General features: G+C 39.6%; 1 protein-coding gene across 2 annotated transcripts in view; it reads left to right on the top strand.

Annotated features, from left to right (window-relative positions):
• Positions 1-12,792, top strand: part of FAF1 (Fas associated factor 1) — a 391,473-nt gene that overhangs the window by 350,118 nt on the left and 28,563 nt on the right. For both annotated transcript variants that reach the window (XM_074334706.1, XM_074334705.1), the window contains one exon: positions 3,752-3,967. In XM_074334706.1, coding sequence (XP_074190807.1) covers positions 3,752-3,967 — 216 coding nt within the window. The remainder of the gene's footprint in view (positions 1-3,751; positions 3,968-12,792) is intronic.

Below are 12,792 nucleotides of genomic sequence, written 5' to 3'. Positions count from 1 at the left end.
GAATAATGATAACACCAAAAATGACTGTCTTCTGTTGAGCACAGTGTTACAGCATGAGTTTTGATGCTAGGCACTTATTAATTGAGTGCTAGCCATGTCTTAGCGCTTGCTAAGTGGTTTATAAACATTACTGCATTTTATACAAGAACCTTTGTGAGGAAGATATTATTGGCCCTATTTCTTATGTGAAGTAAGCAAAGTTCATAAAGACTGTCCAGTGCTTAATGGCCAGGATTTGAACATCTGTCATATCCAAAGCCTATTTCCTAACTATATATTTCATTGCTTTCCTAAATTACGTTTAATTTAAAGATTAAAGTTTTTTAAACTGCAGTGTTAAAAGTCAGGATAGTGATTAACTTTGAGAAAGGTAATTCTCAGAAGGGGCAAAAGGACTTCTGAGATGCTTGATGGGGCATTACTTGTATAAGTGTGTTCACTTGCTGAAAATTTATCAGGTTGTACACTTAAGATTTGTGCACTTTTTCATACGTATGTTATATTTTGATAAAAATTTTAAAACAATGACAAAATACATGACTTTGAACAAAAGATAAAGCTTTATGCAATATAACATTGATTCAAATATTGTAAAAATGTTTAAATATATATTTATATAAAAATATGCATGAAAAATTAATGGAGAGTGTCTATTTGAGGTGATGAAAAAGCTTTAGAAATAGAGACAGTGGTGATGGTAACACAATATTGTGAATGTACTTAATGCCACTGAATTACACACTTAAAAATGGTTACAAAATTAATAGGTGTAAACACTCAAATGATAGAAGTGGTTATCTCATGGTGGTGAATCTAGAAATTAATTATAGTTTTTCTTATCATTTAATCTTTTTTTTGCAATGAATTTTATTACTTTTATAATCAGGAATAATATTCTTTAATCTCAAATGTATGGTTTTGAAGAACCACCAGTGTTAGAAATAGTCAAGTGATCCCATTTAATAGTTTAGAAAATGTACATGACTGTAATCCACCAGATAGTTTACCCCTACAAGCAACTCTTGATTAGCCCTTAAGGGACACATATGTAGAAAATTAATCTGAACAGTTGATGCTGGAGGGAGTTAGACCTCAGAGAAAGGAAACTCAGAATGATCAGTTCTTGGTTACTTGGTTATGAGATTCAGATCTTTTAGCACCTACTGTGTGCTTACCACCATACTAAGCACTTGCACATTCATTATTTTAGTTAACATGTTAGTTTATTTCGTCTCTTATCATATATTGAGCTTCTCTTTTGTGCTATGCACCACCCTTTGAGTAAGAAGTAAGACGTGTTCCCACACCCTAACAGAGCTTGCATACTAGTGGGAAAGCCAGACATTAAATAACTATGGTACAGTATAGGGAATGCTATAACAGATGTAGTACAACTGGGATTTAATATTGATATACACAGGATCATCTATTCATTGGGTTATTACTATATGACAATGTAACTAAAATAGTTTAATATTTGAAAATATTCAGCTGAAACTCATTGCTGACCCAGAACACCAATATTAAATAAACTTCTCATGCTATCCAAAACAAAAAGGCAAAAGTATACAGTTTAACTGCCTATTCTAACTTTTGAACTATATTTCTTATGTCTCCATTTCTGGTATCAGTTTCCCCACAAAAGAAATTGAGAGTGTAGGACTGTTTAACCAGTGCAGCCCAACCCAAACAACCATTAACTGAAGCCTATTATATATCAGATACCACACTGGGAACTTTACGTATATCATATATATAATTTCCATCTTTATAATCCCCTATAAGGTAGATGGTATTATCCAGTGCCTCCAGAAGGAAAATGGCCTCAGAGTCATTTGAGTCAAATGGCCTCAGAAGACCGGCTTTCTCTTACACTGCAGAAATTTTTAATGCTTTTTTGAAAATATTTCAGTATTAGAACCAATAAAATTTTCCTGAATGAAACAGAAGTTAATTTCTTATTTATACTGGTGTCTGAATAAACTTTGTTTTTCTGTTGGTTATTTTAAACACATTTTTTAAACAGATAATGCATTTCCTATGTGAGAAGTAAAAAAATATAAAAAGGCATATTCAGAAAATACTCAGTCACTTCTACCCTATTTCCCCCACCCTCTATAGGTTATCATTTTTATGTCTTATTTGTAGAAGTTTATTTGTTGAATTTTATGAATTTTTTCCCCAAAGAACCAGCATATATTGGTTAACTAGTTTTCTTTTTCTTTTTTCTTCTAATGCATTCCTTTATGATTTTAGCTTTATTAATTATTTTCTTCTCAACTTTCTTTTCCCTTTATTTTATCAGGGGTCTTTCCCTACTGTTTTTACCTTAATTCTTAATTTGCTTATTGTTATTCTTTCCTTTTGAATGATATAAGAATTTTGAGGCTATGAATTTCCTCTGAGCACTGCCTTAGATGAATCCCATAGATTCCAACTTGAAGAATTTCAACAATCATTATTTTCTAGATATTCTGTAGTTTTTATTTATATTTCCCCTTTGACCTAAGAGTTGTTTAATAGAGTTTTTTAATGATTTTCCCCAGTTGGAAGAGTGACACCAACTTTGAAAATTGCAATTGAGGACTTAGAGAACATAAATCCCAATTTGTCTCACTCATGTTACTTGATAATAGTTGTAGATTAATTGGGGGGAAATTTTGTTTTTCTATTGGTGACAAATTGGGAATGTTGAAATGTCAAAGTAACCAGGAACAGAATATAACTGAAGCTAAGCATGCTGATACCAGCCTTACTTACCTACGGAACCTCCCAAGTACTAGAGACAAAAAGGAGTGGTGAATTTCTGCCACAGATTCCCACATTAGAAACCTTCTAACCTCCTTCCCATGGAGTATCCTGAGTGTGAAACTGTAGGTTGAGAACTAAGAAACCTGGGTTCAAGCACAACTCTAACCATGAGATCTCCCAACAGTTTACTCCACCTATTTGAGTGTGTACTCTTACCTGTAAGATGAAGGGTTTGGGCCATCTCTGAGACCAGAAATCTAGATTAGGCCAGAAATCTACAGCAGGTTAGTGGCAAGCACCATGGTCTCCTGTCTTCAGTAAACCTGAGATTTTAATTTATTTCCATTCTATTTTATTCCATCGTTTTTATTGTAGCAAAATATATATAACAAAAATTTGCCTTTTTAACCGTTTTTAAGTGTACAGATCAGTGGCACTAATTACATTCACTATGTTATGAACCATCACCATATCTATTTCCAAAATTTTTAATCACTCCATACAGAATCTTTCCATTCCATTTTGATGTTAATATATTATCCAGTATTCTATAAACTCTTAAGTCATTTCTCCGTAGGGAATGTTTTTCAAATGTAAATGTGTGTGTGTGTGTGTGTGTGTGTGTGTGTGTGTGTCTTGTAAATACTTATAATAGCCTTAATTCATATCCTAGAAACAAGAACTGGGTATTTGATACCTATTTCCTCAATTACAAATACCCAAGCCCTTCAGTAAAAAAAAAAAAAAAGAAAAAGAAATATTACCTATCAATTTAATAATATGTGTCATCAAGATGGGATTTATTTTAATTGCCTATTGGGCTAGTATTAAGAAAATGAAAAACATGATTCTACTGTTCAAGCCTTAGACTTGGTTAATAAAAGGGCAATAAATTTTTGATGGGTTTCTAGAAAGCAGAAGCTTCTTTTTAGTCTCTCTCCCCCACTCCTCACAGTCTCATCCATCACATACTTTAACACCTGGTTTTTGCCCTCCTTAGGCCATCCGCCTCTCCTTAGAGCAGGCCCTGCCTCCAGAGCCAAAGGAAGAAGATGCTGAGCCTGTGAGCAAACTGCGGATACGGACCCCCAGTGGCGAGTTCCTCGAGCGGCGTTTCTTGGCCAGCAATAAGCTCCAGATTGTCTTTGACTTCGTAGCTTCCAAAGGATTTCCATGGGACGAGTTCAAGTTACTGAGTACCTTTCCTAGGAGAGATGTAAGTTCTCATGCCTATCTTGGGAAGTGTGTCCGAGATATATCCTCATCAGGGCTGGGCAGAGTAGTGCAAGGAAAGACCCATGGTACAGCCTGCTACAAGACCACTCACCCAGGAGTTAGTTCTTCATTATTCTGCACAGCGTTCTCTCCTCAGCTTTTGGAGAAGGGATGGCTTCCCAGGCCAGCAGACATATGCCCAGTAGACTATGTAAGAAATTAGGTACTAGGTCTTTCTTTCTTCCTAGCTATTTCCCCTATTCCAGCATTCATGCAGGCTTTCCTGAGATCTCATCTCTGTAAACCTCAGAGTAGATCTGAAAATTGTGTGCTTAATAGCTTAACAGTTAGATCAGGGTCAATGACAATACGTTTACTAAGAATGAGTCATGCTAAACCAAAAGTATTTGTGATTTGATAGTTTTTATTAGCCTGGGAAGTCAGGGAGGGTGAACTATATTCACTGTGTATATGTATTTCAGCAAGATATTTAAGTCTCTCATAGTATTCTGGATCAAAGTAGAGAGAGAAATCTACTGGTAAGTAGATTCATTGCTGATTAAATGGTGGTGTCCAGAAAGTGTTGACTAAGCAATTGCCCTCTCCCTAGAGGGATCCAAGAGGTTCTCTGTTTAATTCTTTATTACTCACCAGGCTTATTAGCAACTTGAATGAAGACTTTATCAGATTTATGGATTGTTAAAAATAAGATTCAAGAAAACCTTAAAATAGTAAAACAATAGACAAAAATGAACATAGACTAATAGTATAGCAATATAAAGAGATAGGTTTTCTTCATTAGGTTTAGAAACTCAATTGTTCAAGTTTGGGATGGATAGACCATGCCTTAGCCAAGGTTATGGTTGAATTAAGCTGAATATACATTAACAATGTGTTGTGGCTGCCGACAAAAAGCTAGTTGCATTTTTAGAGGTATAGTCCCATGATCCCAATAAGAGGAAACCTTGATGGTCCTATTCAACCCTGTGCTAAGACACACTATCCCTGAAAGAGTTCTTAGACTCCATGCTGAAACTCCATCCTGAAGCCTGAGGAAACAGGGACATTTCTAGAGCTGGGCTGGGAGGAAGGTGAGGGAACTAGAAACATATCATTTGAGGAACATTTCTAGAGAAGGAAAGGCCACAGGAGGTGTGATTGTTGTCTTCAGCTACTTGAAGGTCTGCCATGAAAAAGAGAAATCTGACTTGGTGAGACTCCAGAGACAGAACTGGGACTGATGAGTTTAAAGTTATAGGAGGCGAATTTGGCCCAATGTGAGAAAGGAGTATCTGTTGTAAGGTAGTGATTTTGTCATTGGAGGTAACCCAACACAACTGAATGATCCCTTTTCAGTAATAATGCATATATATATATATATATATATGGAGAAGGATTCATTCCTAGTGTTCCTCCTTTATATGGGACGGCGTGTGGGCTGGCTTACCTTTAAGACACATAGTAAATCATAATATTCTGTGGTTCCATTATGATCTAGTAATATGAGATCCAGTAACCTGGACTTTAACACACAAAGACCAAGAATTTGGTTGAGGTTCATCTTAGTCCCTCACATTGTCAGATTTGCAGGATAGAGACAGAAACAAATGATAAGTTTAGCTCCACCACTCAGCCGCAAATCCCTGAGGTGGGATCAGGATCTTACCTATTACGTCTAAATCAAGGAGGCCAGAATGGACCCCAGGTGCTGGCCATTGGCCTCTCTCATTAGCCCCGCATACTGCTCTGAACTCTTCCTCTTTATTCATATAATATAAGATGTACAGACATGCACAAGGGAACACATGCATGCACGTGCTCTGTGGACCATACAGCCAGGTAAGAAACTACCTTAAATTCTGATACTGAAGTTGAACTCTATGTGTGAACGCTTAGAAAAAAGCCACTATCAAGAGGTTCAAGGTCAACCTGGTTCTCACACTTACGTTCTATGATGAGCATCTCACCTTGGAGAACTTAAAACACTTCAGAGTTAAATTAGTTCTTCCCATCCCTTGTTTTGTTGTTGTTGTTTTTTTAAGATTTTATTGGGGAAGGGAAACGGGACTTTATTGGGGAACAGTGTGTACTTCCAGGACTTTTTTCCAAGTCAAGTTGTTGTCCCTTTCAATCTTAGTTGTGGAGGGTGCCATTCAGCTTCAAGTTGTTGTCCTTTCAGTCTTAGTTGTGGAGGGCGCAGTTCAGCTCCCGGTCCAGTTGCCGTTTCTAGTTGCAGGGGGCACAGCCCACCATCCCTAGTGGGAGTCGAGGAATCCAACTGGCAACGTTGTGGTTGAGAGCCCGTGCTCCAACCAACTGAGCCATCCGGGAGCTCAGAGGCAGCTCAGCTCAAGGTGCTGTGTTCAATTTTAGTTGCAGGGGGCGCTGCCCACCATCCCTTGCAGGAGTCGAGGAATCGAGGGGTAGTCGAGGAATCGAACTGGCAACCTTGTGGTTGAGAGCCCATGTTCCAACCAACTGAGCCATCCGGGAGGCAGCTCAGCTCAAGGTGCGGTGTTCAATCTTAGTTGCAGGGGGCTCTGCCCACCATCCCTTGCGGGACTCAAGTAATTGAACTGGCAACCTTGTGGTTGAGAGCCCACTGGCCCATGTGGGAATCGAACCGGCAGCGTTCGGAGTTAGGAGCATGGAGCTCTAACCGCCTGAGCCACCAGGCCAGCCCCCCTTGTTTTGTTTTGTTTTTTAACTGAGGTATAATTGACATATAACTTTATATTAGTTTCAGGTGAACTACATGATGATTTGATATTTGTGTACACTGTGAAATGATCACCACAATAAGTGTAGTTAACATCCGTCGCCATATGTAGGTACTAAATTTTATTTTCTTGTGATGAGAACTTTTAAGATCCCAGCCCGGGGTTTTTTCCCTCCCTTTCTGGGCCTTATCTGTAAAATGGAAGTACTGGAAGAGATGGAATCTAAGGAGTTTCCTGGCTTTTAAAATTAAACTCTTTTCTTTCAAATTAATTTTTAAACATAACTGCTGGGGGTGGGGTAGGAGGAGCAATCTCTTAAAGGATCTGGGTTTTATGATCAGTATTAATGACGTCTTCCCACGGGGTAAAAGTGTGGACTGTGGAAAGTCGCTGTTGTAAATAAGCAGGGAGCTGTGAAGTGAAATGCAGAGGGTTTTGGGGCCTGCTGCCTGTCTCCCTGGAACGCTACTGACCAAAAACATAGCCGTTTCAGTGCAGACTGTGTTAAGTGTCACTATGGATTAGCCCTCAATGGAGGGTCAGTCACTCGGTCTTAGAGAAAATGTACTCTGAATGTAGATCTCAAGCACGCACTTTGTTTTATACTGCTCAAGGACACTGTTCGGTCCAGTTAACCGTCTCGTCTCCCAGTGTCCCTTTCACACTGACCCCCTTTCTACCTCCATCCCCCTCCCAAGGCCAATTTAGATTAAGTTTGGCCCTGTTGCCCAGAGAAAAAGTCTAACCAAAGGTTTGTTCCTATAGGAGAAATCAGGAGCTTCCCAATACCCATCACAGGTCCATTTTATGGTCCTTGGTCAACCTGAAATTATCTACCACTGAGTGATTTTTCTAAAATCCCACTCTGATCATCCCAGTTCTTGCTGGAAACTCTTTAGTAGCTCCCGACTGCCCTAGGATAAGTACAGACCCCTAGAATGTTTTTAAAAACTCTTCACAATTTGGTCCATATCTACCATTTCCACCTTAAATCCTGCCTCTCATTACTTATTTCCATCACTAGGAGATATGAGATTGCTCACTGTTCACTAAAGACACAAAAGACTCCCATGCCTCTCTGTTTTCTCATACCTCTGCTCTCTCTTCCTCGAATGTCCATACGCCCTGCTTTTCTTGGCATGTTTGAACTCATCTTTTAATGCCCAAATCAAATGCCATCCTACCTGGGATGTCCTCCCCTTCTCCCAAGCTCCTCACCTCTGTACCCACTGCAGTCTGTACACACCTCTCTCGTAGCGCTTGCCCCGTTCTGTAATTACTTACAGAGACTGTCCGTATCATGTTCATGTCTGCCTCCTCTGAAGCTCCCAGCCAGTGCCTCACCCGTTAAGCATTCAGTTACTGTTGTCAAATGTTAATGACCTCAGGTCTGATCCTAAATCTGATTCCAGAGTGAACTAGAGAGGCTGTTCCAAATAGGAACAGATGCCCTAGGCCCACCCAGATTCCAGGCCCAGACCTATACCCAGAAAGCCCACCCAGGACTCATTAGACCTCCTAGAGCCAGGGGTGGAGTGAGAGTTAATGGCCCTTCATCCTTCTCTGAATGCTCTTTCAAGTCGAATGACTAGTGTTTTTGCAAGGCTATTCTGTAACAGCCATCTGTGTCTGCAAGGATTAGGATCTAATTTGTAAAAGTCATCTTAAATTACAACTAAACTAAAGACTGTTAAAAAGCACATCTTAAGACCTCACTTCTTTAATAACAAATAACATAAGACTTAACTCTAGGAGTCTTATTGTGTCTTCAGCCTTTTCTCCACAAAGCAGAGACTGGTTTCTCACCAAAGGACCTGTTCAACGTTCTTCTGCACCCCCGCCCCCCCCAACCCAAACAATAGTTCATGGTAAGATTTCCCAGCTGTCCAACTATTTACTAACTGTCTGGTGGGTACACCACTGAACTGAACGCTGTGGGACGACCAAAATAGCAGCAGACGCAGGCCTTCCCCAGAAAAGCTGCTTGTCAGGGTGCTGGGAACACTGAATTATTTGTTTGCTTTGTTATTTTGTTCTCTATTTTGCTAATAACAGTTACCAAAGGAAGAAAGAGGATTCACTCGGGTATGTCAGAGCCATGTGAACGCTGGGCCCATTTGCCTTACCTGGACATTGCAAGGTAGTTGCTAGTGAGGCCGTTGAGTCCTAACAGCTGAGGAATGACACTGACCCCCACTGCTACTCACCCTGCCTCGGAGTCAGAGTAAGGGGCCCCTGCCAGCCCCACATTTCCCCTCTGGACCTACAGTGGTCTGGTGCCACTCAATGTAAGGTTGTCAGTGTCCCCCAACTTTCCTCTTCCCTTTTCTCTCCTCCTTTTTCCATCCTTCCCCTTCTTTCCAATCCTATTTTACCTTTTTTATCCTTTCCCCCTTTTTTCTACTCTTCCTTCCTCATTCTTATACCCCACAGTTTTCCTTCCTGCCTCCTTTATTTTCCTTTTTTTGCCTACTTATATCCACATCACTCAGAGAAGCTCCACCTACAACGGGAAAGTGAGGTCTTTTCTATTTATAAAATAATTAGCGAATACTAGGAGAGGAGGATGAAATGGCAGGTTAGCTTCAGGACGGGTGGCCTGTGTGCCTGGTCACTTATGTAATCACACAGCCCCCGTTCCTGCCCCGAGCACATTTCTTCTCCAGATTTGTAGATGTAAACCCCCCAAGCAGACAAACGTGCTTTCAGAAATGCAGTATCACACATTTTATATGTATTCAAAAACAAAGAACTGAATGTATGTATACTTTCCCCCAGCTTCCTACTTTTTTTCCCCTCCGTAACTGTAACTCATAAATTTTTTTTCTCCCTCTACTGTTTAAAGGAGCAGGAATATAAACAAGATCCTAGCAGGGTTTTTCTCAGAGTAGGCCCTCAGTAAAGGCTTGTTTAAGTGAATTGGACTGGGGAGGACTTACAAATTTCCTTCCTCTGTCACCCACCCACCTTTCTTATGCTAAGCAGTAGCTCCACTAGAAAGCTGTGCTGAAAAACTGACTAGTCCTTAACCCTCTTAGAACTTAGTCTGTATCCAGAAGCTACTGCTGGATGACGTTTGACTTCATCAGTAACACAAAACATCGTATTGCTACAAGAAAATATAAGTAATTTAATTTGCATTTCATTCATGTATTTGTTCTTTCATGTAGCACGTTTGTTGAGCAACCAGTCTGTCAGACTCCATACCAAACGCTAACGACACAAACTAAAAGAAATTGTTACTGACCTTGAAGACTTCACATTCTAGTGAAAACACACATCTAAAGCATATTGTACCCCCAGTTGGGATGGCAGGTAATTTCAGCCTGCAGTGATAAGGGAAGGCATTATAAAGGAAATAAATTTGAACTGAGCCTTGCAGAGAGATGTTGGGTGAGTGAAAACAGAATAGCATAGTTAAAAGTCTGGTCATAGTTAGACCTCTATCTGAATCCCACTCCATAGATACCTGTTGTATGACCTTGGGCAACTCAGTAGGCCGTGCTGAACTTTTATTTCTAAGTGGAGAGAGGCAGAAATGGTGGGGAAGGCTTACAGCTAAAGAAAGCTTAGAAGCAGTGAATTATTTCTCTAGGGCAATGCTGGATATTTATGTTAAAAATATCCAAATGCTCTAACCCAGATTTAAGAATGTATCATTGGAATCCTAATAGCTCATATTAGAAAAGGATCTCAGAGATATCAAGGCCAATGCTGTCATTTTACAGCTGGGAGAATGAAAGCATGTTAAAATTATGTACTTTCCTTAAGTCACGTGGTCAATTGTAATAGGACTGACACTGAAACCCACATTGTCTTGTGGCCATTGCTTTTTAAGCTCGTTGACCCCTTTTAAAAATTTATTAGTACATGATAGAGTTCCACTTTCAAATTAGAGCCATAGGACAGTAGAACTAGAAAATCAACATTCGTTACTACTTTGTAAATGCAATAAATTGCAACTCCAAGCACCAATATTAAAAAATATTCTGTACTTCAATGGCTTTCATGTGCTAATGCCTGTAATATTGCAGTGGGATTGATTTTCAGTTTATACTAGACTGAGTTTGATTTTAAAAACAAAACACAACAGAACCAAAAGGAAAAACTTTAATGCCATTGAACCACCTATATCTTAAAAGCTATGTTTTCAAATGAAGCATCTAATCAGTGAAATACATGTTAGAATAACTGCTGCTGAGCTTGCTCCATTCCCTTCTGGTATTCATATCATCATAGCTAAATTGAGATTTTCCAGTTCCTAATCACGATTTGGAGAATAAGATCTGTGATTCTGGAATGGAATGCTATTAATATCTAGTTGGTCACAGTATCAGTTCTGCCGCTAAACCTCTGTCAAGTCTGTTCTTTTTCTCTTCTTCCCCCCATGTCACTGCCCAAGTCTTCACAGCTCAGATTAAACCTGTGGCTCCCTAATTCATCTTCCCGACTCCAATCTTGCCTACCCCACCTCCCATCTATCTTCCCCACTGTCTCTCCAGTTATTTTTCTGAAATGTAGATTTTAATATCTCATCTCTCTCCTGTGTAAAAGCCTGCAGTGGTTCTTATGGTCTATAGGAAAAAGTTCATACTCCTTTCCGAAGCATACAAAATCCTTCACAATCTCAGAGCATCTCGTTTTGCTGCTCATTTTCCCACCAACACCCCCCTCCCATTACTTCCCCAGCACATGCATCCCACCGTTAAGCCACAATAAACTCCTTGACTGAAAGAAACCAAGAGACCTTACTTCCATGCAAAATGCATTCACAGAGTTATCTCATTCCACTTGTGGGCTTTGGGAAGTAGCAAGACAGGTGGTATCAGTGCCATTCAGTGGATGGGGAATGTGAGGACCCGAGTGAAATGACTTGCTTGAGAGCATGCATTCAGGTCATGACCACTCAGAACTGCAGCCTAAGCCTCTCGATTGCTTTATTTTCAAAAGTGATGTTGTAAGGAAAAATGCTCCTGGAGTATTTTGACCACAGGACAGAGTTTATGGGTTGAAGTCATTTGGCAAACTGTTTACATAATATTTACAACAAAAGAAACTAAATAGCAAAAGGTAAAATAGAGCTGCTTCTTTAATAGTTCTGTATATAAAACTAATCAGCATAACAGCAGTCTAATTAAAGGGGAAAACAAACTCTAGCAAGGGTGGCTCATATTTCTTTAGGTTACTCATTTTGTTTAGGAAGTATGTTAGTTTCCAAATTGTAAGTTTTAATTGTTCTTAAGTAATGAGCTGAAACATCCTTTGCCTTAACAATGCTTTCCATACTGACTCAGTCTGAAGTCATAGCAAAGGGTCTCTGTCTTTGGGATAATGGAGGACATGGAACAGAGGGGAAGCAATGCTATGGAGGAACGGACACTGGACTGAGAATCAGAAGCTCATTTATTAGCTGCGCAACCCTGATAAGGCACACCCTCTCTAAATTCTAGCTTTCTTCTCTGTAAAATAGTAACACTCAGTTCTGCCCCCAGCACCATAGCTTGGCTCGAATTCAGCCACGTAAGTAAAAGTGCTTTGTAAACTGTGAGGTACTGACTACACACAAGCACTCATGATGAGCATGATGATTAGCAACAACCAGATGTTCAGGGTACGATGTGTTTTAACAATAGTGTTTTGAGAGCTTACCATACAGGGCACCATTCTAAGTGCCCTTTGTATCATTTAATCCTAAAAACCATACTAATGATGAATATCCATACTATCCTCACTGAGATGGGGGAACTTAGGCATGAGAAAGATTAAGTAACAGTAAATCTCAGAACCAGATACCAACCTAAGTGAGGGACTCTGGAGGGAGTGCTCCTAATCCCTATGCTATCGTGCATCCTCAGCCAGGTAAGGAGTAAATTAGGGAGGTAGTTTATCATCTAGAAAAATACTTTCAATGTGTAAGTGAATCTCAGTTTTATTTGGAAAGATTTCATCATCTCTGATTTCTTTACATTGTCTTTGTAACTCTGAGGTCCCAGCCAGATGTAGGCAAAATGTACACGTTAGTTGTATTTCATACTGTTTATCTAACATTTTTATTTTGCTGGGCACTGTGCTGAGTGCTAGGGAATAAGGCATGGAATACCCTGGT

This window comes from Rhinolophus sinicus, linkage group LG06 (genome assembly GCF_036562045.2).
Source record: "Rhinolophus sinicus isolate RSC01 linkage group LG06, ASM3656204v1, whole genome shotgun sequence".
Classification (NCBI taxonomy): Eukaryota; Metazoa; Chordata; class Mammalia; order Chiroptera; family Rhinolophidae; genus Rhinolophus; species Rhinolophus sinicus.
The sequence above is the reverse complement of the archived record's forward strand: the minus strand, read 5'-3'. Positions and strand labels throughout refer to the sequence as shown.